This window comes from Parus major, chromosome 2 (genome assembly GCF_001522545.3).
Source record: "Parus major isolate Abel chromosome 2, Parus_major1.1, whole genome shotgun sequence".
In the NCBI taxonomy this organism is placed as follows: domain Eukaryota; kingdom Metazoa; phylum Chordata; class Aves; order Passeriformes; family Paridae; genus Parus; species Parus major.
In genome coordinates this window covers 68964633-68991615 of record NC_031769.1, presented here as the reverse complement: position 1 = coordinate 68991615, position 26983 = coordinate 68964633, and the positions used below count along the sequence as shown (strand labels likewise).

The 26983-nt window shown below is 37.1% G+C and overlaps 1 protein-coding gene across 4 annotated transcripts in view; it reads right to left on the bottom strand.

Annotated features, from left to right (window-relative positions):
- The window catches only part of PIGN (phosphatidylinositol glycan anchor biosynthesis class N), a 98350-nt gene that overhangs the window by 17478 nt on the left and 53889 nt on the right, over nt 1–26983 (bottom strand). For all 4 annotated transcript variants that reach the window (XM_015618441.2, XM_015618443.2, XM_015618444.2 and 1 more), the window contains exons 13-23: nt 22935–23013; nt 20642–20824; nt 17236–17372; nt 16135–16234; nt 15929–16021; nt 14509–14600; nt 12718–12829; nt 8547–8655; nt 4900–5002; nt 2470–2572; nt 441–527 (exon numbers count right to left, since the gene is read on the bottom strand). In XM_015618441.2, coding sequence (XP_015473927.1) covers nt 441–527; nt 2470–2572; nt 4900–5002; nt 8547–8655; nt 12718–12829; nt 14509–14600; nt 15929–16021; nt 16135–16234; nt 17236–17372; nt 20642–20824; nt 22935–23013 — 1198 coding nt within the window. The remainder of the gene's footprint in view (nt 1–440; nt 528–2469; nt 2573–4899; nt 5003–8546; nt 8656–12717; nt 12830–14508; nt 14601–15928; nt 16022–16134; nt 16235–17235; nt 17373–20641; nt 20825–22934; nt 23014–26983) is intronic.

The window sequence follows — 26983 nt, the reverse complement described above, 5'->3', positions numbered from 1 at the left end:
TGTCGTTCTTGTTTCATCTGTCTGCTACCTAACACGCTGCCATGCTCTAAAAATGAGGATAACTTTAATATCACCTGTTTCAACTGGTTTGTGAAGGTGAGCAAGTTCCCTCCAGCCAAAATGTAATCAAACAAAACCAAACTGAAAACAGAACTCCTCAGAAGAAAATTTACCTCAGTTGCAATGGTCGTAAGTGGGCAAGGAGCCAGATTCTAAATCAGCACATTTTTAACTACTTGATAAAATGCATACTGTACAACACCATTGCTTTTGAGCAATAATATCCAAATCATCTTTACCAACTTCTGTTCTCAGTGAGTACCAGACTACAGATTTTGACTGCAGGTTCATTTAAAAAAGGTTTTGAACAACCTTTTTGCAGGTTGTTTTGAAACAAACCCTTTTTTTGCCCTGGAGTGCAGCAACCAGCCAAAGGATACAAAGAAGAAGGACCTCCGGACATCATCCAGGTGGAGCTGTCGAAACTGAGTTATATCCATAGCACAGGTGAAGTTGAAAACAGCAAGCTGGAAAGACAGCAAAAGGAATCAATACCAAACATCAGCTAATGGACTTTGCTAGAAGCACTGTACTTTTACTGAAACGAATGAGAAAGAAACCTACTTCCCTATCACCCATTATTAGAGTATTATAATAAGGACTGCAAACCATGTTTTCATTATACTTTAATGAATTAATGAATCTGTCAGAAAGACTGTACAAGTGAGGTGATCAAATGAACAGTGAAGCTTCCACTGTTATCTACACTAAAAATGAACTTCCATGCCTTAGACTTATAATCATCTTTTTTCATCAGAAATATTCCTCCTACACACATTCACTTCCACTGCTCACATGAGCATATGGATAAAGATCCTCAGAAATAAAAGACTGCAATTATCCTCATTTGACTTATTTTGTGAGTGAAAATAGTAAAATAATCTCCATCTCTTTTACTCAGTCCTCAGCACAATATCACTTGACTTGAAGAGAAATTATCTTCATGGAATTTAAGAGGTCAGTGAACCCCTTTACATAGAGAAAAAGAAAAAAAACAAATTAACAAACATTCAAGACTGATAACATTTTAATTTAAAATAATCTCTCTGCATCAGAGAATTGAGCTGCATTCTCCAATACAAGATTTACTTTGCAGCATACATTAACAGGCATTCTAGGGATGATATTTTCTAATGTAAAAACAGGAAGCAGGGGTATTCCATTATTCCTTTCACTTAAACCAAAAGTTTCAAGTGAATGTTGACATACAGTGAGTGACAACTTAAAACATAATTATAGCCTACCTACATTCTTTTTATTTGCATGATTTGATTAATAAAGCATTCATCACTGTTTAATACTACTTTAATAGAACTTTATTTCACAATGAAGAGAACACCAGACTAACAGCAAACAGGCAAGCATCAAAGTTCTCTTGCAACAAGATGCAAAAGATAGAGTGGGTCCTAGAGTGGAAGAGAAAATACATCCCACAGATGCTAAACACCTTCAGTTGCAATTGTGGCATCACACTAATTGCAATTTTGATATTCAGATTCCATCCCTATTGCTTCAGATGCTACAAAAAACAATCACACAAATTATCATAAAAGTAGCATAAATAGAAAGTGAATTATGTTTCCATTTCTGTTTTTTAGCCTTGAATTGGTAAAGCCTGCTCTCTCAAGTTTCAAAACTGTCTCCCTTGCACGAGCATCACAGACCCACAGTATGTGTCAGGTTCACTCTGATGACTGTCTTGGCTCAGGTTTCAACCTCCAGGACTTCTCCCTAATTTTTATGAGTTGCAAAAGGAAGGAAAGATGTGCACCAACACTTCTCTTCAAGTGACTCTGGCCACTCCCATGCATGTGTAGCCAGGAGGGTTCATCTGGGAGAAGCCAGCGAGATCTGTGCACACCCACCTGGCTCCCAGGACCCAAACCACTGTAACTGGCACTTCGGATCTGACCAAAACAGTGGCACAGCCACAGTTTGTTCAACCCTAGACCTAACCTAAGAGCTAAGTAGCAGTGTGAGCAGCATGGCTCAAATCATTTCTTTTCAGCCTCTCACTCATGAGTCCACGATCAGACCAAAAAACGTACAGTGACACTGTACTTACCCTGAAGAGTTACTGTACCTTTCTGCTGAATTGCCACTACACTTGACAGAGACACCTCTGTAGCTTACAGACCACACCACTGCCTCTTACTAAGTCAAACTGTCTTCCTGGATTCCTAGAAATGGCTCTGACGTGCAATATCTTCAATAACATGAATTACAAATCTTACTTACAGGGTCATATTCCTAGTTCATGAAACAGCTAATACCAGCTTTCCAAACTGAAAAGAAATGCTAAGTGTTGCTCTCTGAAAACCACTCAGAATATTTATTAAATCCTCAAAGAAACAACAACAAAAAAATAAAGCTCTTAATTAAATAGATGTATCTATCAAGAGCTGGTACCTTTGGTTTGAGTGAAAGACCATAATGCTGCAGTGCTTCTTGTTCCATATTTATCCACACAAACATCAAACCAAACAGTGCCAGTGGAAAGAGAGCTTCGTATCTGAAAAGTAGTGTAATAATCATAGTAAGAGCAGTTGCTGAAAACTAATTGCCATCAAATACTGACATGTTTCTTTTATTTTTTCTTCATACAAAAGATGTACCGAGACCTGGTGGCATTCTTGCTCTTCTTTCCCCATTTCCAAACACCCACAGTTGGTTGAATTTTAAAGCCATAAAGTAGTTAAATGGCAAAAGTAGGAGAAATGGAATTTGCTTCCGCTTTGTCATGTTTTGCATTTTTTTGTTCAACAGCTGCCACAATGCTGGAGGAGTGCCTTTTTTAATTTTAACAAAACTGGAATAAAGTTAAAAGAAACAGGAAAAAAACCCCACATTCAAAATTAATTTTCTGCAAAATGGAGTATTTTTCAATGAGAGCAATTTGGAACTGAGGGGTTAGAGTTCCACTTAAACAGCTGCTACAGACTGTGTCTCTTTAGGACCTAATCACACAAACTTATCATGGCGATCTCAGTTTAGTTCTAAGGAAACAGACATCTGTATAAGAAAAGCAGCATTACATTTCAATTCAGTGAAATGTTCTTTTCTTCACTGTATTCCAATACTTCACAATAGCGGCATCAAGTCACACTCTAACCATGGCCACTAAGCTGTTGTAGCTACACCCCCAATCTCTGAGGAGTACTTCTGGCTCCTACAGCACTCAGATTCCAAAGTATGAGTGTATTTATGTGAGAGATTAATACCTCCAGAACACATAAGGGTGTAGACTGAAATTGGATAACATTTAGTTTATCCAGTTGCACTTCATGGTACCTCCCAGGCTTTTTTCTTTCAGGATAAAATTATAACACTGATACTGACTGTAATACTGATATTGACAAGACTGTAAATGTTTCCCTTTTTATTTTTTCCTTCTTAGACAAACCTCTTTCTCTAAAAAATAAGGAAATCATTGCAGTCAATCTAGGCATTGTTGGGCTACAAAGCAGTTTCAAACTGGAACAAAAAATTTTGAAAACACATTTCCACTTTAATTATCAGAACCACAGGCAGCTAAACATGAAGACAAAATAGTTACATTGTCAGTAACACTACAGACCTTATAATGGTCTGCATTTGCCTACAGATTAAATGCCTTCAACAGAATTGGTGACAAGTGGTTGTATGCAATGATGCTCTTCGGCTGGCTTCCGTATTTCCACTTAACTGCCCCTGGAAAGGGGCTGCAATTACCCAGGCATTGTGCTGGGTTATCAGTACATGATAGAAGAGTGCTCTGAGGAGAGAAACACTGGACACTTCGGGCACCAGTGCCTTGGGTTTTGTTTTCTCTTTTAAGAGCTGTTCCAAAATTTTTTCATCTATTTGGAAATTGTAGGAAGGCAGCAGAGAGCTGTCAGCATTTATGTGGTCTGGTGCAGGTTCAAAATAGAAAGAGTGAGATTGCCAGCCTCAGAGAATAACATCCATGCTTTATCCAGTAGCTAGCACAGGCTAGAAGGCTGAGTGTAAGAATGTATGTGCAGTCAGGAATAACATTAGGATCAAAATCTTAATGGGGAAGTGGGAGGAAGGGAAGGTAGAAGACTGGAAAAAAAAAAAGGAGATGTTTCAACTAAAATGAGAGTATCCACAGGAGGCAGCTATTGCAAAATGTCTGCTGCAAGATGTTTCATTCCACTTAATTTTCCAGTGTAATTAAATCCAGTGGATAAGTGGGAGGGGAGGCGGAAAGAACAGTTCCTATACTCCCCATTAATTATGCTCTTAAGAGTTACCAAGTCTGAGTAAAAATAAAGGGCTGGCTGATATAGTGTTCTCTTCATTTAAAACATCAGAGGAATTGACTTTTATCCAAAAAGAAGCAAGGTCTAATCTTTATGGGAAACAACATCCCTTTTGAAAAAAAAAAAACAACTTCCTCAAAAATCTCTCAAAATACAATTTTCCCTCATTTTAGGACTACCTGTTTCCTGGCACACATCATTTAAGCTATAACCAGTGCTGAGCAGCTGTGAGAGACACTATTTCCTTTTTTCTGCAAGCAGAAAAGCACACGTCAAAACAACAAAAGGCATAAACTAAACCAGACTTTCTTATTTTGGTGCAAGACTGTTTGAACACACAGCCTTCCAGCCACTGCCTTGTCTAGTTAAAAGGAATGTCAACAAACTGTGTTTATAATCCAAGGAAGAACATGAAAGTTCCCCTAAAATTTTATTTAGTAAACTAAACAAGGAGATAAATGCTGGAAGCACATATTACACCTTTAACTTAAATGTGCATGAGATGAAGCAGTTTCACATACAGTCCTGGATTTTCATATGTAAAACCAACTCAAATAGAGTAAGAATGAAGTACCCTGTGCTGAGGAGCAGGTAGGTGGACATCAGGGAGAGCAATATGCTGAACAGTCTCTCAAAGAGAAATGTGGGGCTCAGTAGCAGCAACACTGGGGAAGAAACTGCAATAATAATAAGAGATCTGTCAGTCACAACATGCAAAACATTTTATCTTCAGAAAACAAGATAAAATGTCAAGATTTGAGGAAAGTTATGTACAGAAATTCAATACAGATAATATATGATGCTCTATTTTCAGAACTTACTTTTGCTAAAGAAAATCCAATGTTTGGAATGTTTCACATTCATCAAAAGTAATTTCAGTTCTGTATCATTTTAATTCCCTGTCTTTCTACATCACAGCCTTCATAATTTCTCATGAACTAATGTTAATAAGTCTTTAAGATTATGCAGAAGCACAATCTTACAACGCAGTCAAACTTGACTGTTTAATACTACTCTGAAAACCACTTACCATGGCCCTGAGGACATCTGGTAACTCAAAGACTGCAGTGACAAAGCCACTGCTCCAATGGATTGGAACCATAGAAAGGCTCGGGTTGGAATGGACCTTAACGATCACTTAGTTCCAAGCCCCCTGCCATGGGCAGGGACACCTTCCACTAGGACCAGGTTGCTCAGAGCCCCATCCAACCTAGCCTTCTAACCTTTGTAATTAGATAAGGAATTGGGCTCCTGCAAGTGTGGAACAAGGAAGAAAAACGGGAAAGATGGCCAATGATTGAAGAAGAGAAAGGGAGAAGGACAAACATTGCTGTGACTTAATCTTTAAACACGATTTTTTTTTTTAATATGAAAATTGCATGCTTACAAAAAAGTATGCTGACAAATAACATTCATGTGATTCTTCATTGCAGTATAGTAGCTTCATATTACTCAATCTTTCAAAGGTTGCATCAACAGTAAGTCAAAATTAATAATCACTCTAAGTAATACAAAACTATAAGATATTACAGAATGTGCTCACTGTGATTATCGTCATTGCGTACATTGGTATTAAACATATCAATGAAAGAGAGGTGAGGTCTCTAAGTCCTGTGAGTCAGGATGTTTTATTTCCTGGCTTTCAGCCTGGGCCACTGCTACATTTACAGAATAAGTGACTTCAAGGGACTCCAAGAAGGTCCAATTCAAGTAGGAACTCCAGGGACCTCACTGAAAGTCAGAACAGTTGGAAATAAAGTCAGCATGGCAAATGGCCTCTGTGAGTGACACTGAACCTATCAGATGTGCATCACTCTGAGTGCAATCATAGATGAGAACAGATGAGTGGCTAATAAGTGATAATTAGTCTCTCTCTTCCATCTCTGATGTGATACATCAGATACTAATAATAAAAAGACCTGTAGGTTTCTGGCTGACCTACACAAACCTCTGTATATGACCCCCATATGCTGTTGTGATTCCAAGTTCCTCAAAATTTGGCAAGTGGCTATGATAAATTTCCACAGATGAAAATTTTAAGACATAATATACATTCATTTAGAAATATCTGGTAATATTAAGATGGTCTGAAGAGTATGGGAAGCAGATGAATTAATGTTACACATCCTGGTTTTGCCTCTATGTTTGCAGTTAAGTTATGAACCATAGAGTGTTACAGCTAAAGTCACCTGGGCACAAGCCTGAAGGAACCCAGCTGTCACTAATTCATTTGCCTGGCTCCTCAAACACCAGTCTTTCTCAAAAAAACAAAAAGGTAGGTCAGAAAAAAAAGGTAGGTCAAATTTAAAATTTAAACAGTTAGGTTTCATATTAATCAGGATAAATAACTGAGAAGGGGGGTAAAAGTTCCCTAGGAAACTTCAGAAGTATTATTATTATCCTGACACAATAATAAAACAGTATTATTATGCACAAATACTGATAACTGTGTGTTTCTAGTTTTATAAATACACAGATAGACAAAATGAGGGTTCAATAACAGTACCATTCTTCCACAACTGAGCAAAAAGACAAAGAGGAGTTGGACCACTTGCAATCCCACTAACCCTGAAAAAGCTTCAGTAGAGTTTGGTACCTTAATTCTTATGGTATCCCATTTGTGGTACACACTGGCAACAAGGCAGGTGCCAGTTCTGGTTATGGTAATGACAAGGCATTTCTCTTCAAGAGGAGTATTGAGGACATGTTGGATGCCTTAGTGTTTTACCTGCTTATTTCTGTGTTTAATTATGGAAAGCAATTTCAGCAAGTACACAAAGCTCCTATCTTGTGTATCATATTCACTTAGAATGATTATTTCCAGTCTGAAAGACTTTGCTAAAATATTCAATACTACTGTGGCAGCAAGTAGACATTTTGAGTACCAGTGAGTTTGCTTCACTGTTAGCTTTATTTTTATCATCACCCACAACAAAGAGAATTTCTAATATACTTTTTCCTTATAACTATAAACCTCCTTGACTGCCTGAATCATCTCTTAGATGAAAAATGTTTCTCTTTCATCCTTACACAGGAGAGAAATATAACCTTTACACTCAATTCCTGCTCCAGTAAGCCAAGCAGGACTTCATCGATTTCATTGACTTTACAACTGCAAGAAATTCATCCACACAGAGATCCCCATTTAGCTTAGCAGGCTACAAAGAGTTAGGGGAGCATGATGGAAAGGAAAACGCTCTGAAGAAAAATACATTACTAAGAAAGCATTGCTCACACACACTGATCACAATCACTGAACTTAATCTTGAATCCATTTGCTCAAGCAGAAGCAGGATTGCTAAAACTGACAAGATCTGCTTAACTTAAAACAATGTCACCAGTACAGGAATGTACAAGACAACCAGCAAGTAGGTAACATGGGCCACAGTTCTTTCATAAAGCTATACTTAAATTCCTGATCTTGACTTGTAGCAAAAAGCTGCTATCAAATTTTACATGGGATATGTTTAGCTCTAAAAGAAATCCCACATTTCAGATCACTCAGGGATAAACAATGCTTAACATTTTCTAATGGAGGCCTATAGAAATTATTTTTATTTTATAGCTGAAATATCAAAATTATTGCTTCACTGCATTCCAGAACTCCACTAACAATTCCATTTGTTCCGTTTAATCACACTAAGATTTTTCAGTGGTAAAAAATTCATAGATTTGCAAATTACTTTTTTTTTTTAATAATTAGATACTAACAGATATCAAACATACACTATCATCATTATTTCACAGGTATTTTGCAAGGCTGCTCTCAAAATCACTTCCACATCCCAAGGGTCACTGCCATCTGCTGCAGTTTCAAGTTTACATTGAATTACAGCAACAACCTTGGGTCATTTCCCTATGCTCAACTGGACTGATAGCAGAACATATCAGATCACCCATATCTGCCCCCAAGTGAAACAGAAAGGGAATTTACGCTGTTATATCCCCTAAAAGTGGTCTTCAAAATATTCAGAACACTCAAAATAAAAGATAAAGCTATTTATAAATCAAAGGTATTTGCATTTTACCACAAACATACAAAGGAATAGTATTTTAGAAGATTTTTTTCAAAACTCACTTAGGAAAGCAAACATACAGAAAAATTATCAGCAGTCAGATAAAAGAAAATAAGATGCTAATGAAAAAGTGACACAATCCCCCACCCAACCCCAGACTCCACAAACTGCCAGCACAGAAATTTGAGAGGGAAGATTTTCTTACCTAGCGTCATCCAGCTAATAATTTGATTCATTACAGGTAATCCCTGTTTGATCTTAAGACTGTTATGGGTACTGCTCACAACATACGTCGAAAGTGCAACACTGAACATCTAGAAAAAAGAAATTGGGCAATGAAACACAAAATTAATGTATGGATGTTCGCCATCCCTTACTAAATATGCTTTAGAGTTGCATAAACACCTCATCTGAATCACTATAAGAGCAGGAAGTCAATGACAGTGTCAAAATTTGTAACTTTATAACTTATAATTACCAGCTTTTCAAAACTTCTCTCTAGATTACTTTTTATTAGCAGTCTTATTATTTATTTGTGCTATTTTAAAATAGTATACACAAGTAACCTGGACCACTGATTTGACATGATATGCTCTTTGTCAAGAGTAACTATTTAAACACTCCTGCAAACCACAGAAAACACACACCCCCCCGAGTCCTTCAAGGGGGGGCTTGTTCTCAAACAGCAGCCACAAAGAACAAGCAGAGCCTTTGGCTTTGCTGCAGAATCAGGTACAGGGAGAAGAGGAAGGCTCCTGTAAGAAGAGAAGTAGCAGCAGAACAAACTGGAGGTGGCTTTTAAAAGACAGAAAGAAGTTGTTGGGTTTTTTGCCCCCCTGACTGACTGAACCACCTCAAGCAGAGCCCTCTGCCTTGCAGAAGCAGAGAAACTAGAGAGGCTTTTTCTTTGACTAATTCAGGAGACACCATTCAGTCATCAAGTATGTGCAGAAAACCTTTTGAAAATTACCCCATGACTCAGTTATTTTTGAAAGGTGAAAATTATCCATGAAAATGCTTGAGCCAAGTTTTCAATTACTGCTATTTATTCACAACTCTGTAGTTCCACTAAAAGGCAAATCAAGCATGCACAGTACTTTGCAAACATGTGCTTTAAAACTGCATTACAAGATGTAATTGCAGTTGTGGCTTTTTAGTGCACAGCAACTACACCATTCACATCCATCACTTTGTACCATATGAATAGCTGCTATTTCCCTTGTAGACTGCAGTGATACCTAGTGGGATCAGCCCAGAGGATACATTTAGCATCAGCATTCTTTTTTGACAAGTTTCACAGGTGCTCAGTATCTGCTGCTTCTATTTAATTTCAGGCCACAAGAACATGTACCTCATATTTCTCTGTGACATCAAAAAACAAGGGCAAAACATCAGGCATCCAAAAGCTCAGGGAATAGGACCTTGTAGACCTCTGATGTTTATTTTGGACACTTGGCTGTATTCATGCCCTTTGATATATCTTATCAAGTTCTTTTTAGTGTCATAAGCTCTGGTAATTCCTCTGATATCCCCTAGACACTGATGGTCACTTTGCACTGACTTTGTGTCACCCTCCATAATATATCCTGTGCCTTGGAAGACTTGTGATGGCCTAGGAACATTAGTAAGCACAGTGTACTGCTGCTAAATCTATGCCAGTGTCCAGGGCTCAGCATGTGCTTTTGAGAATTTGTCTTCACATTTTAAGTAACATTCAAACTGCTCCTGGCTTCCAGCAACATCTCCAGGACTGTGGAACCAAGCAGAAGAAACCTGGAGATGCAGAGTTCTCCAGTTAAGAATCTGTCCCACTTCATCCTTCACAACCCTCTCCGATGTTCAGAGATAATTTTTGAACAACATAAGAGCAGGTCTCAGACACACACACCATAAGGTCACAGCTACAGAGAAGAATCCAAGGGTGACACCTGCAGTCCCAACACTACCAGCAGCTCTGGCTGGGAGCCTCCTAAGCATCAAACATTGTAAGGACCCATAGGCAGAATAGCAGAAGAACCAGCATCATCAGCTGGGCACAAGGCTGGTTGAAAACACATTTCCTATCCCCTGGTTCCACCAGAATGACATGGATTCCTACTGTTCACTTCTATTTTAAAAGACATGTAGATGTTGCACGTAGGAACATATTTTGGTTATGATCTTGGCAGTGTTAGGTTAATGGCTGGACTTGATCTTACAGGTTTTTTCCAACTGAAATTATTCTATAATTCTAATTTAGAGGAAGAAACTAATAAACTGACCACCATGAACACACACAATGTCCAAGCATCCTGGGAATAACAACCTGGTCCAATGTGATCAACCAATGGCATGATTCAGTAGTGTGGCAGAAACTGGACATCACCTCTCAAATGGATGGCAAAGAGAAACTGTTGCTCTCTCCAGCAAAAAATTAAGTTATATAGTGAGCAATGCAGCAGTCTAGCTGATGGATTATGAATGACTCCTCTTTTCATCATTATTGAAGCCTTAATAACCTCTCAGAGATCACAATATCAAAGAATTGTTTTGTCTGGCTTAGGCTTAACTCATCAGTGACCCCAAACATTAAGTAACAGCATTATCAGAGGAAAGCATAACTTCTGATGACTGCCTCCAAACACCACTTATGGGGGACCTGCAAAACCTTCTTTTAACAAATCCCTTGTCAGAAGCAGAGCAGGAACCTGATTAAGTGCACTTATCCATCTGAATGTCAGTGGCCTGATCACTATTTGTCACTGCAAAATAGGTATTTTCCCCTGACTAGGGGATTCATCTCACCTTTAAAACTGTCTGGGAGGTGTAAATCAAAACTCAGGATTTCAAAATGAGTACTTTTGAAGAGTACCCCTTCCTGTTCCCACTGAAAAGTCCAACTCAAAGGGAAATATAAAAGTAGAATTAGGGAACTCCATTGCCTAGAAATGGCAGTATTCTGACAAGCATTTTCCATTTGCATTTCTGTACATTTCAAAGCAACTAAATGTAACCTAACCTCAAAACAAGATATTTATTTAGAAACACATATAATGCCTTTGTAATGTCCTTTTATCCCTCTACATCTGAATAATCTGACCTCCAAATCCTTTCCTTAATCAAAATGTGAATGGTGGATCCCATATTTTCCATTCCCAACTAAGGTATGGAAACAAAAATCTAATAGAGACTAGTAATTAGATGTCATTATCATAAAATAACTTCTGATTAAGGGGAAATTTGAGGAACTTTATAACCTCCTTAAAAGTTGGGAAAAAAATGAAGATGTTACTTCCAGAATAAACAGGCAGAACATTTTCATCTAATTCAGTATCACTCTGTGAGTGAATTTCCTGATTCGCTAAGTTTGCTCTTTCTACTATGCATCAACTTCATCATCATCATGAGATGCTGCAGCAGTTGTGTGGTGAGTTGAGGTTGGCCAAGCGCCGACTGAGCTGCTCTCTCACTTTCCTACCCAGTGTTAGCTTTTTTCAGGCATTCCAGCAAGAAAACCACTGCTAAGGGTATACTGGAAATTTATGTTCTAAATGCTTAGGAAAGGAACATCTCTTTTCCAAATGTAGGCTGAAAAAATTGAGACACATCACCATCACATTTTACATGCATTCACACTCAGGTAAAGTCATTTTAAGCATTCATTACTCTTTCCCTTCCTCCTTTCAGCCAATTTTAGCTCCATACCCAAATCACTGATATAATGAGTGCATTGCTTTGCTCAGCAAGAAACTCCAGAACACACTAAATTATAACAGATAAAGCTGGTTCTGAAATAAAACTATTATCTTGTAATTGGTTGGGGGAAAGAAAAAAATAATAAAAGGAGGACAGCACACATGCAAGGTACTATTAGAACCTTAAAGCTTTCTACAACTTAATTAGCTCCAAGCATGAAAAAACCTACCTATTTCACAAAGCTCTAGTTCACCTGAAAGAAGACTTAACCAACAGAAAACCAGCTCAGTATCAGTCTCACATTGTTCTTCTACAGCCAGAAACTGGAACTAGTTCAGCCCCCCAAACCAGCAAGTCTGTCCTTAGTGTGCACATGCAACTACTGCAAAGGTCACTGGAAGTGATATAAACAGGCTAAAGGCAGGAGAAACTCTCAAACTCTCCAAGCAGAGCATCAAAATCTATATGCACATCTATATCAATCATTATAATTATGCACAGGATGGGCTTTTGGGAACACAGCATGATGATGTTTAAATATGTGCACATGGTCCTCTTGAAATAGCCAAGGAGAAAACTCTTAGGAACAATCATTTTTTTCTTGAATATTGTGGCCTTGGTAGAAATACGTTCTTAGAAAGTAAAAAAATTGCACATAAAAACCCTCTAACATTCAGAATTACTGAAAAGTAACAACTGACCTGATAAAAATATACTTTCAGATCTTCATTATCTCTGTACTTATTTTCATTTTTACAAAGAGATGCCAACGAGAAGAAAGATATCAAGAGGGTCAGCAAACCAGCTGCTATACTGCAAAAACAAACAAAACAATAAAATACCAGCAAACATCATAAAAAATTGCTTTTGCTACTGTACACTGTCTTCTTGTACTTGACATCCCACACCAGATTCAATCCCAGGAGTACTTATCTATCCTGAATATTCAGTGTCTCCAGGTTCCTCCTGGATCATCTAACCCTGCTTTCACCTCCATGTTTCCTTTTTATGACTAAGCTGAGTCAGGAGCTCCCTGCTCCTACCATACAAGCTTTATTAATGTACTGAAAAACCCTAACTTGACAGATAGCACCAATGCCCAAGAAGGAGAAACTCCTATTTCTCACTGGCTTTCTAAAGTATCTTCTCCCCCACCATCAACATATCTGCAACATCCTGAAGTGTCACGTATACATATATTTTTAATTGCTACTTCAAACCTTTCCAGCTTCAAAACCTCCCTCAAAAAGTTTCAAACACAGTGTTTCAAAGGTACAATGTTTCATCAAAAGAATAAATAGAAAGATGTACAGCCTGGGCAAGGTGAATATAAAGAAGTGTCAGAGAGAAAGATCTGTAGGTAATTTAATTCCATTTTGATTTGTAAGCTGTGCACAAATGTTCTAAAGAATAGAAAAACCAAAATAGTTTGGATTAGCAGAAATACATACATGTGTATATACAGCTGAGAGGCTGTAACACAGTCAAAGCAAATCTGTGCTGAATATTTCTAATGTGCCCAAGGATTGAGACTTACAAGTGTTTTCAACAGGTAGATTTATAAAACAGTGAAAAATATTGAGGCAGAATATCAATAATCTTGGAAATATCTGGGCTTGTAATTCTACCTGCAATCACATATTACTCCTCAAATCCCATATTTCACTGAGGATCAGGCATCCTGGCTCTGTTGAGGCACGGTATCTTCTACCAGCCAGCAGGAGCCATTGCATCCTAAGGTAAATTCACTCTTTCTGCAGTAACTACAAAGCCTAACCACAGGCCAACCACCTGGACTGCATCCAGATATGAGAAAACTCTCCTATGACCAAAGAGTGGCTCACAAGAGGAGAGGGACAGATAAAGATGTACTAGAAAAACAGTGGAAATCAACAGCTGTAGAAAATCAGACAAGCAATACCAGAAAAGAAGATTCAGGACAGAGAAGCAGAAGTGGAAAAAGAAGAGACACAGGAAACACAGAGGAAGAAGAGAGCTCTGCCTATCCTGTTTGCTTTATTTCCCTGAATATCTCATTAGGTACAGAGTGCTATTCAAAAACAGATTGTTCAAAATTGCATGGACAAATTCTGAAAGATGCTGTCAAAAGTATATTGCTTTTGACTAAATTTTTATTCACATATGATAGTGCTGTTTACCATATTTGCACCCCACTGAAGCTTTTCCTTTAATGATCCCCTTTATTTTCCTGTAAAATGTGCAAATTTTTGTATTGTGAGAAATGTTTCCCTTGACAAGAAATTACAGAATAACAGAAAGACCAAATGGATGTGGCAAAAGAATTAAAATTCTATTCTAATTCTCATTAGTGAATAACTGAGGTCTGTATAATCATGTTATATAAATTCTGAATTTCAACTCCTGTCTCAGCCAGCTTTCAATAATGCAATTCCTCACATATACCAAAAGGCAGCCTAAATTTTGAATCAAAGAGGGAATAAAAAATTTAAAGAACAAGATGAGATTCTTACACCAGAGGAATGTTTGGTTCTCTTCCTACAACAGGCATTAATGGAAATATTGCCAGGAGTGCACACAGGAGAGTCCAGATCAATGCTTTTGTCTAAAAAAAGAAAGAGGTCATGTGGACAGACAATTGCCTAATCATAAAGAAATACTTCAGTGAAATACTAACAGCTACTAGCATCTCCCATGAGCAAAGACCCAGCATCACCAGGAGTAAAATTAGCTTAAAAAAACCAAAACATTGGTATTAAAGCACTTCAATTTAATACAGAAAAGAATTTCATTTATATAGCTGTCAAAATCCCAAACATAATGACAATTAAAGCTAAGTTAAACTTATAAGCATTTTCTCAAAGTGTAGCCTTCACACATACTGTAGGCACCAAAAATCTGACAACTGACCTTAAGGAGGGAAGGCATAAAACTAATATCCTCAGAAGGTTGCACCAGTTAATTAATCAGCACTGAGAGAGAATACTCTGAGAATATGTTAACATTATCCATTCTTCACATCTATACACCATTTGATTTAGCCACCATAATCATCTAAGTAGTTCTTGAAACTCTTTGCTAGGAGGAAAAAAACCTCAATATCCCAGGTGTTTTATTTAACTAAAAACACTAAGAGCTGTATAATTTAAATTTTTCAAGCTCAAGTCAAATTCATACCCCTGAAAGGCGATTTCATGCCACAAAACATCATCTATGCATATCCAGCTTTAAGACAAGTTACTTGAATACTCAACCAGAACAAAAAATTTTAAATTAACAAATACAAGCCTCCATCTTGACAGTTCCTGGAGAGCAGGACCTAACAATTTGACTCCTTTTCTCTATCCCAGAACCCTAGGTTTTAGGTATCCCCTGAAATATGAGATGTTGGAATCAACTAATGGAAGAAAGGTCTCTTAATTTAAGTATCATGCCACTTGATAGAAGTGGAAGTATTTTCCTAGGAAAAACAATACAGACAGCTGCCTCTGAGGAACAGTGTGTCCCAGCTGATTGTAGACAGTGAGTTGACAACTGCCTTTCTTCCATATATCTTCCATATTTTTTTCTAATAAATATTCATATCAGTTAAACAGTGACACTTTCACCAATCCTACATGTCAACACCATAATCACTCCAACAGTTTGATAAATGGTGTGCATTTCATATGATTGAGTCAAACATTTTTTAGTCATCAAGAACAAAAAACTAATAATTAACCCATAGTTACCCCAAAACTCTTAAACACTCTTATTACTTATGCTGTATAACAGGTCTTACCCAGATCATATTAAATTCCCTTGCTTTGCTACATGCAGCTTATGGCAGAGATCAGAAAAAGAGCATAACTGAATAAGAATCTAAAGCAGCATTCCAAAGCATTCCCAACAGCCTAAGATGCAATCCAGCTGCTCACCAAAGCAACATAATACCTTAGCTTGAATCCACAGCTGTGTGATCACTGGCCAGCCAGCAAAAACAAGAAGGCCAACAGTAAGTGCAGAGCGGTAGAAAAAACTGAAGACCTAATTAAAAAAAAAATGCAAGAGAGGACTGAAAATCAAACATATTAATTACTCCAAGAGGTAGAATATGAGAAATGAGATACCCTGTTGATATATAAGGATAAAATACTTACTAGTATTTCAATTCCCAGTATACAAACCAAGAGGAATCCTATAGATTGACCAATATGAAGTGACAAAACATTTGTTGCAAGGTCTTGAATGACAGGGATTCTGTTCAAAATGTTGGAACAAGATAACATTTATTAAAAAAAACCCCAGAAATAACACAGAATTTTATCTTTACAGGGCAAGGATTGGGTCAGAGCACAAAAAAAGTTAGAGGTATTGCTGGTCCTGCCTAGACCCCCTGGTTGATGGCCACATGATCCTTCTGCCCAGTTTTACTTGACAGAAAACCTACAATAAAACACTCCCGCTTTTTTCCTCCCATATTTGGCACATCTTCACCAGTGTTTGGACAAGCTTCAGATTATTCACTACCCAAATTGACTCTGAGTATATGAATATTTTTGGTTATGTTGTGCTTAATGTCTGTCATAACTGATGAAACATTCAGAAGCTTTAGAGAGAAAAACCTTCCTTGTTAGCTTTTCCTGTGCTTTATGAGACAGCTCATTATCTAACTGCAGTTAGTCTCATTTTCTCTGAATAATACTGAGTTGGTATCTACAAATTGCCAGTAGGTCAGGAAAGTAAAATGAATCAGAAGATAACAAGTATTTTTGGGCCTGGAGTAAAAGGAGACCCAAACAAGACAAATATATTTCAATATGGGAGCACATTCCTCAACATGAGTAGCATATGTTCTCCCAAAGTAGCTGGTGTTCCACAGACTTGACATTTTGCAGGACCATTTTGCAAAATAAGCCAGTTGCTACAGGTATTTGCAAAGATCTTAGCACTCTTTTTAAACAGTTACAAGAGTAGAAAAAACATGTTTTCATGAAAACAGTTTAATTTATTTTTTGCTAATAGAAGAGATACCTTCTAGAATTGGCAGCTGTATCAGGTCAGTTTGGACACTACTCATTATGTCAACTGAAATATAAACCAGAGTCCTTTGGAATGTCTCAGGAAACACTTAAGGAAGTTTAATAGAATTGTACCTAACTTTTTCTCCCAAATTTATGGGAAAAATTAAATTATCTACAAAAAGGAAGTCCAGACTTGGTCTTATAAAACAGTAGTAGTAAATTGCATTCTTTACTTACTCTTTCACAACTGCATACCATACTGGCACAGGCAAGAGACAGTATATATAGTATGTCCAAGGACATGTTTGAATCAACAGGAAAAAAGCTATTATCATTCCAGCAGAGGCAAAACCATAGAAGAGAACAGTAGATTTCTGAAATACAAAAGTTTTGACAAACATTCTTGTAATAGCAATAAAATGTTTCCAACTACTCTCTGTTTTCCATTTGTCAGTTACACAGTAAAACAAATGTTATTTTAACACAGCCACATAAGCTGCCATGTGTCTCTACACAACTCAAGATAAAGTTGTCAGTCAAATTGAAAAGAACAACAGTAGGATTTGAAAATCTAATTTTAAATAGGTCTCTTCAAAAGGTCCTACAGTAAAATCTGCATGAGAAAGACATACTTGTACAACCTGGAGGCCCAATGTATGCAATGCTATTTATGTTCAATTGATACTTGGAATCCATCTGAAGCCAGAGATGCTAAGGGGTTTTGGAAAAAGATCTCTCAAATTTAGATTCTGGAAACAGATTTGGAATATAACCTACTGAGTTCAAGTTCATAGCCTTAACAGTCAAAGCATCTAATGAAAATTCCATCAGCATATTTCCTTCTCCTGCTTGAGTCATTTGTAAGAGAACTAATTAAATTAAAATATTAAGCATTGTCTTCTACCAGAAAAAACCCACAACTATTCAGGATCTGGGAACAGCTACAAAAGGAGGCTCATGACCAACCTTCCACAGGAGAAACTGTCTTCCTCCAAGAGCCCACAATTTCAAAATACAACAGAGGACTAGTGTTGCACTAAGAGGTAGCATAGCTGCAACTGTTATATTTCATCTTAACCTACTGGTACTGCTTTGGGTTTTTCTTAGGAAAAAAAATAGATAAAAAGTTAGAACATTATGTGTACTTAAGGAAACACACTCTCAGACTGAGAGCACTCTTAAGGTGAAACATCAAAGAGCGAAGGAAAATTTTAAAATGGGTTATCTCAGATAGGCAGGTCAATCCCTAACCATCAGATAGCAGAAATCTCTTTTTTGTGAGAAGAGAAACATTAAACAGTCACTCTGCATCTGCGTTTTATCTGGTCATTGAACTATTCTTCTTTATTCAGGGGCATTCAGGTATCAGAAGAATTACTGGAAAGGGAAGATTATGTACAAGTTTCAAATAAACAATTTTATCTTTATGTATTACAAGCTGACATAGCAAAGGCAGCTTTAGTGCAGGCAATGACAAAGACACTGTTTTCTTCTGCACAAATGCTAGTTTTTTGAAAGAGTTAGGTAGGCAGATACACAACTGTGTTAAATATGCTGAGAAGAAGAGACAATCAGCTACCAGTTCACCTAGATGGATTAGCATATTTTCTGGTTCCCCCTCCCTCTAACTGATGTACAACTGCCTTGATCTAAACTGACAGCAAATGCAAGTTCTAAATGATTTTTAAAATAGAATTTTTGCTAAGATATACCATTAGACTAAGAAAAGATATGTCATATAGAAAGCTGACCTAGGGCAATTTTGCTTTATTAGTTTTAAATTTTACATTTGCTGGCATATAGACAGAATGAATATGCATATATATGATATGCACACAGTATAATTTATCACTGAATGAGTAAACACACACAATCAACATTTTATTCCATATAGCGACACAAATATTAAAGAGTTCAATATAGTCAGTCATGCATTGAAAATGGAAACCAGAGTTGCATTTCTGTGAATGCTTAAAATAAATTAAAATGTTATACTTCTTGCTAGGCAAAACAACATTCTACACCAAAAGAAAAAAAAAAAAAAAAAAAAAGTTTTTTTTTCATACACAGAAGCCAAAAACTTTTAAAAATTATATATACAAGATGTGCAGCTTCATAACTCAGAGGCTTCTTGATTTTATAAGGGTGTGCTTTGCAGGAGACTATTTGTCAGTGGTAGATTAGTCTCTCAGCAAATTTCTTTAAGTTGCTCCAATATAAGATATAAACCAAATATACTTCCATATATGAAGCATTAGCATCACCTTGTGATTCTCTAAGTATTTACAAACACTAAAAAAGGTTTCTACAGAAAAGAGCCACTTATGAAAACTGAAGAAAGAGAAATTCTAAAGACAAATAACTAAGAAATCTAACTTTTTTTTCTGCCAGTGTCACTAGCACAAAATTTGCCTTCAACAAGTAAAATCAATATACCAAATTAAAATCTATGTCAACTAAGAATGCAAATTTTTCCTTAATGTAGTTATTAATATGCCTGATATTCAGCCCACTTATTGTAATTATTTTGTTTGTATCTAACATAACATGCATCTTGGATTATTTCCTCTCAGTTATTTGATGAAAGAAAACCTAAATCATGCAGTACAGCACTTATGAATATTTTCCATTTTAATTTTGTTTGAGCATTTCACTAAAGGTCAAGACTATCTCATTTCAACCTGTGGGAAAAACCTCAAGATACCATGATAGGAATTTTCTGAGGCAGTAAAGATGTTACGTGAGTGCTCATTCTCACCTACATTACAAAATGAAACAATTCATTTTATTCTGAAACAAATTATTGAAGTTTGGGGGAATTTCCCCTCCCTCCAAATGCTTCAACCCTTCTCTAGTGAAATGCTAGCTTTTTGCTTATTCACCTTTTTGAGGTCTCTCTCTTCCTGGTGAATGACTGAAAATAAATTCTTAGGATTTTATACTTTGTGAAAACTTAAACCATAGTAATCTTGTCAACAAGAGCTTCCTTCATCTTTGATGTCTTCTGCTGCACACTTGCAAAGAGCAAGAGAACACTGTTCTGTGAAACCACACCTCACCTTCTATCAAAACAGGCTATACATTTTAAAAATACCACAACTGGACTGCACAGTTTACCTGAGAACAGATGTAAAATTTCCAAAGACAGCAGGAATAAAATAATTTACATGCTGGGTTGTTTTTTTTTTTTGGCCTTACAGTGAAGAACATCAATGAAACTGGAAGCCTGAAATCTGTATTCTTCCAAACAATTATAATTACAAAAGAGTGCTGTTAATACTTAAAATCAAACCTGGTTAATTAAACCTGGGAAAACTAAATGTGGTTAAAGACAGACCCTTGAATGGTTTTAAATCACTATGTTTTGTCACACTTGCGGTAGTATCTCAAATGGACAGCTGTAGGAAGAAAAACTGAGGAAACACAGTATTGCAGACTCAGACTTACACATCTTAGGAATACTGACCGTAACTAAAGGACTTAACAGCAACACTACACAGGATTACAGTAGCTGGAAAACTCAACAGCTTGCCAGTCTCCACATTAAGTCAAAAGAAGAGTAAGGTATTCAATTCATCCATCACAGAGTCACTTAGCATACATGTAACACTAGAAAAAAAATAACTGAATGCTTCCAACCTACCTTTTTATTAGTTTGGACAGTCTTGGTCAAATTGGTATGGGCCTTGATAATGACCAAAATCACGTAAGTCGTCCAGCCCACAAAACCCACTGCGATACTTAGGCCCAGGAATAAGCGATCATACGTATGGTAGTAAGACAAGCCTTCCAAGGCAAGGTTAATCAGGGTTTTGCACAGGGATACCTGGAGGCAGATAAAACATTTAAGTAACATATTAGAAGAGTGTGAGCTCTCCATTCCACAAGTCAACCTAAATGACAGCAACTGGAGCTCAAGCAGCTCCACCACTCCTGGCATATGTGTCCTCTCCATGCTCAGGTACAGTGTTTTGGCCAGCAACAACTGCTGGAGTACATGCTGCTTGGGACTCCTGCAGGATATCAAGTCAACCATCACCTGGCTCCTTCAGCATCCTCCCTGGCCATGACAGTGGTGAAAGGCACACAGATAGCACACCTTGAACACCACCTACTACCAAGCAAGCATGCCATTTGGTTTTCCCACAAGCATCTGACTGTACATATTCCAGTCTAAGTTACCCCTTAAAAAACAGTCATGTGCTTCTGAAGGCACATTTACACACAGGGGGAGGATTATGGATGCAGCTGAAACATGGTCACTCTCCACAGCCTGAAGTATTCCCCTCCTGGGTTTTGATGTTCTCCACTTCAGTAGTACCTAATACTGCAAGCACCAACACTGAATTCATAGACTAAACTGGAGTCTCAGATGCATTTACAAAGCAGCTGCTTGTAGCTCTCAGGACATAAATCATTTGGAAACAATAATGGTTGTACCCAGTCTAATCACAGGTCCCCTCACTCTATACCTACACTGGGGAGACACCATGGTAAAGACCATGGGTTTTCCCACCATGTCATTTGGGTGTGCTGACCCCTGTGATTAACCCAAAGATGGGAAGCCCGTCTGTGTGATTTGGAAGAGTACACTAAGAAGCTGAACATACACAATGAAGCTTTTTTTATATGTGCAGGTGTCCAGTTGGGATTAAACAGAAAAAGGTACAGCAACTACCGAAGAGATCACAAGTCTGCAAATGGGCAAACTCACTCCAAAAAGACATCTATTCTATACAATCATGAGTGCATAGCTGCAATGCAAAGAGTTAAGGTTCAACTCCTTGTTCAGGCAAAGAATCATCCACACAGCAGGTTCTGGGAATGGAACAACCTTTCTGCATGGCAATACAGGATGCAGAGGATACATATATACAGGGAACAGGCACAAGTCTGATGTGTAAGTAATCAGGAGTGAACTTAAACACCTGGAGCACTCAAATGAAAGAGTAAAATTTACATATAAGCAACAACACAAAATCGCAGGTTCTACTCCTGAAATGTGTAAAATGTCTCCTATCAGTAAATGTGACAGCTAAGTAGAAGTATTAGGAAGCCAAAAAGAAAACCTTCTCCCACAGCAATATAGACCTATTTATTTAAGCTGAACTATTTCCAATTTACAACAAAGCAAGTAAAAATGGCATAAAATAGATTTAGCTGTCCTGTACATAAAATAGTAATTTATTACCCTAAGAATTATATTAGGAAAAATTAACTGAAACCTAACACATAATGGAACTCTTCCATGCATCCGGCAGGTTAAATATAATACATATTCAATATTCTCATGTATTTTTTAACACAGAAATCAATGACCAAACTAAACCTGTTAAAATTAAAGACTTCTTGGTATAATTTAGCTCTACAAATTCTTTCTGTGAACATCAGAATACAAGCACTGGTGAACTGCACCCATCAAGTACCTTGTCACACAGTTAGTGTTAGCAAATGCTTAGGAAAGTAATACTGGAACTGGGAAGCGTAATTCCATGTACAGCTCCCAGTCTGGCACACTGAAATGTGAAAGTAAACCAAGAACAGCTGGTTCAGGTGAAAAAAAATAGAACCAGGTAAAGCAGGATCCATGATGGAGTGATATCACACTTTTTTCATGCAACTATCAGTCTAAATAGTGTAAACATTGACTACATTTCTCAGTTTATCTCTCAATTTACCATTTTCTAGTGTGGAAAATAAAAACACACACTATGTGTCATTATACTATGAAATAGTGACAAGCAGTTTAAGAAGTATGAGAAAAAACACAGCAAGTCAGTATTATTGATTGGTATCAAAATGCAAAATTTTGAAGACTTACAGTGGGGCTTTGAGTTAATGAGATGTACATCATAAGGAAGGAAAAAAGCTTTATTTTTCAGTTAATTTCAATTTAAAGAAAACAAAATATTTACATATAGCAAAACCAGACTTACCGCTTCATCGTACTTCTGCTGCTGAATATATAGTCTTATTTTCTTTAAAAAGTTGATCTGTTCAGAAGCAGAAAGTGGTCTGTACAACAATATAAAGAGATATTAATGTTTCACCATTTCATGAGCAGAAAAAATTAACTTTGCAATTAAAAGAACTACTCTGTAATGAAACCAAAATATTCTGAACTTCATTAGAAGCAATTAGATAATTGAGACTAATCTATTCCTCTGCATTCATCTTCACATATGTCAACACAGCTGCTTTTTAACTTATCTCAAAATCTCTGCATTAATAGACATTTCTTTTATGTAGTTGATCCCATGTAATAGCACTGAAAATTATCTCCCTTGTGCATCATTATTGACCATTGCTCTGAACAAGAGGCATGGCACTTACAAAAATAAAGCAATTTAATTGGTTTGCATATGGCTGTAAGCAGTTTATAAGACAGCATTTAATGATTTGCTCACATTCCACGTTAACAGTAGATGATGCCTAACAATCTTCTCTTTGAAGAGTATGACCATATCTCCTGTCACTCAAGAAGCTATTAGCTGAGTCCCCAGAACAGAGGATAACAAAGTTACCTGGCTACACTGAGGTCAGTGATAAAAATCTCTTTGATTTTAACGAATGTGATCATCAACCTCAACAACTGCTACCATTCTTCCCTTACAGAAAGTAGTAACAAGAACAAACAAGCCCATCAACCAAACTCCATCAAGTGAAGGGAGAAGGAGCTGGTTCTTCTTGTACCATTTTCTTTCCATGTTTAGGGACAGCAGCAGGCTTGAGAATCCCAGGCTTACCCTGGATGAGTTATAAGCCACAACACAGTCACTGTCATTTCAGGCACCAAGGCACACCACCATGGGCCACAGCTGACAGCCAGGGAATGCACACAGCAGGTTTCCTTCACACCTTCCACAGCATGGCACTGGCACAACACCAGCTCTCAGCATCCACAGCACAAGAGGGCCCAGTTGCATGCCTGTCTCCTTCCCACCTGCTCCCTCACACGCCTCAAACACGACCACCAACCTCACGTTTCAGGCAGTACCAGATCAGGTCACTCCCACCATTTAAATCAGCAGCAGTTGCCTGTGTGGTCACTCAGCTGAACCACGGGGGCCGGTCTTGATTTTATGCAGCTGCTGCATGGAAATGCTCATTCCTGCAGCTCCCAAACAGCTATCAACATCAGCAATACCTACACACCATCCTTTGAGCCATGAAATATATTACAAGTATTCTGCACCTCAACAACCTGAATTTTTATTAGTAGTAACATCCTGGTATATTTTGATGCTATTTCATTAAGTTCAGGGCACAGCAGTATCATGCAGGTTATCTTCAAAACACTGAGTAATTGGAAAAGCAATTAATCTTATGTAAGAGAAGAGTAAGCAACAGTATTAAGAAAACGTTTGTCTATTTGCAATCTAGAAAATAATTGAAGGATGGTATCCATAAACAAGTAGGAAGAAATAGGTCCCATGGAAAAGGAAAAAGGGAGAAAAAGATGGTCAGAAGGTCATGGCAATGACCTTAACTTTGAGGGGGAAGCAGAGGATTTTAGAAACCAGGCTTGAAAAATAGCCAAGTGAATGCTGGTGTTTTTTGCACCTTCATTTAAACTCTTGTCCCTATGGAAGCCAATCTTACATCTCCAAAGGCTTAGGGCTATAATTAGAAACAATTCTTAAAGGAGGAAAACCAGACCCAAGCACTGCCTCTAGGAAATCTGTGGTGCTCAGATTTTCCTAAGTTATTTGGTAGGGGATCAAGAGCAAAGCACCCACTTGAGGTGGCAGTTTCACCATGTGTGGAGATTAACAGGAGGAGAAAAAAAAAGAAAAAAAGGAAAAAGAAAAAGATTCCTCAGCTTTTAGGTAAGGATTTAAAAAAAAAAAAAAATCTGGAATAAATATTCAGAAGCTTTATTTAGGACTTAAACGCATTCAAGATGTTCCTATGTTCCCTGCTCATTTTTATTGTTTTACACATACTGTTTTCCATGAATTCTATCCTTGTCATATTCAATGCAAATTTCTTCCAAGCCAAAATTATATTTTACTTCATATCTTTAGTCATTTAGCTATAACCCACTTATTATCTTTTTATTCTCACTGAATTATTATATTATTAATGAACAATAGTCTACACCTATTCCTTCTTAGAGGATAGTACCCAGGATCTCTGTACATGGATGGTGTAAGGAATAAATGGGGTTTTCAAACAGTAAAATTTTGATAAAGTCAAACACTGAAAGCAATTATTTTGTCAAGTAGGGTTGCCATTGACAGGTGCATTGTTAATTTTCAATAGTTAACATCATAACACACATACTACCTTACTTCTATATATATAATTTACAAGAGGTTGAATTTACAATTGTCTAACAATTGTTTTTGTAAAATTTATGAATTTCATCAGAAACTAAGAACTATTTATATATAACTATGAAAATGCAAGGAATGATCATCATCTTAAGACAGTTTTTATCTCTGTATTAAACAAAAAAGCAAAGAAGTGATTAAAGAATTATTTTATTTTAAAGCAGTCTAAAAAGGTTACAAAATAGGCTGATAATCCCTCAATTAAAGAATGGGTGTAGTTCACCATAAGCAGTTTATCATCTATTGAGGACACTGATTCACTTCCTGAAGCTGACAAAGTGGATGAGAGATTTTAAAGAAATCCAGATGTAGGAGAATGCATAAAGAGACAAAGATGAGCCACGAACAAAAGTGGAAAGTTGCCTATGAAAAACCCATGGACTTCAGAAATGCTGGTTCTATAAAATCTACAAGACTTATCAAAAACCAAAACCACACAGAAAATTTAGATCTGAGAAGTTAAAGCTTGGCCTGTTGGCAGGACCACTTGATTTTAACTGAAACTATTTTTAAGGTCTCCAGTAGAAGACAGTGTTAGGAAATAATAAACTGATCAGAGTTTTCCCTGGTGTTTTACTACACGACATCCCAGAAGCACTAGCAAATGTCAATGCATTCTCAAGGTCACTTAATACACACATCCATTCAATTAATATTAATAGAAATGAAGTGAATCTACTTCATTGATACATACTGATCATTATTAGAAAGATTCTCAACTCTAGAAGGAAAACTAGGGTGTATGTGTATATGCTCCTGCCAGCTACCCACCATCAAAATCCAATTCTAACAAATACAAGACGAATAGCCTTGCCTAGTAAAATCTGAGGTATTTTTCCGTAACACAAAAATATCTGTCCTATTAAGAGACACACACAAAGAGAATTCAGTCATTGGACTCAACTCTGTCCTCCTTTTCTTAAAAGCATTGCAAAACACATGCACTGAAAAGGGTAGTACTCAGAGGTTTAACTCAAAAGAAAAAAATGAGAACTCCATGATCACGTAGATTATAAACACACATTCACAATACCATCAAGATTCTAAAGACTTAAGATTACATGCTTCACAGAAAATGATGGTGGTTCTGGAAGAGTAATTTTATTTTTCATTATGGCTATCAGAGATTAACTTCCCGGTTCCAGACAGAAATCACAGCTTCATCCATGAATAAATATAATTAATTATGAAACAAGATGATTGGGCTAATCATGCAAGTGCTTGTAAACTCTCCCTTCTGAGATGTTACTTACTCTTGTCATAGGTATACCTGACAAAATTAATCTTTCCAGCACATCATTCATGCTTCATATAAGCTAAGCTATTTGACAGCAATTCACAACAAGACTTTGATGAACTACATTCACCATAGCAATGTCAAAGGGATCTCTCTTTGGCCAATGAGTCTTGTTTATCATCACACCACAGAAATTACCATCCCCAACAGCACAGGTAGCATGCTACAGACAAACCATGAAATAAAAAATCCCAGAGCAGAAGGAGATGCCTTGCAAATACATCTGTATCCACCACTGCTAGTTTGTTAATTTTATTATGCCTGCTTATTTGGGTAAAGATTTATGGTAATTTTATTGCACGGTAAATTTTCCAGAATTCTACTATCAAAAGTAACCCCTTCATGTCTGTAT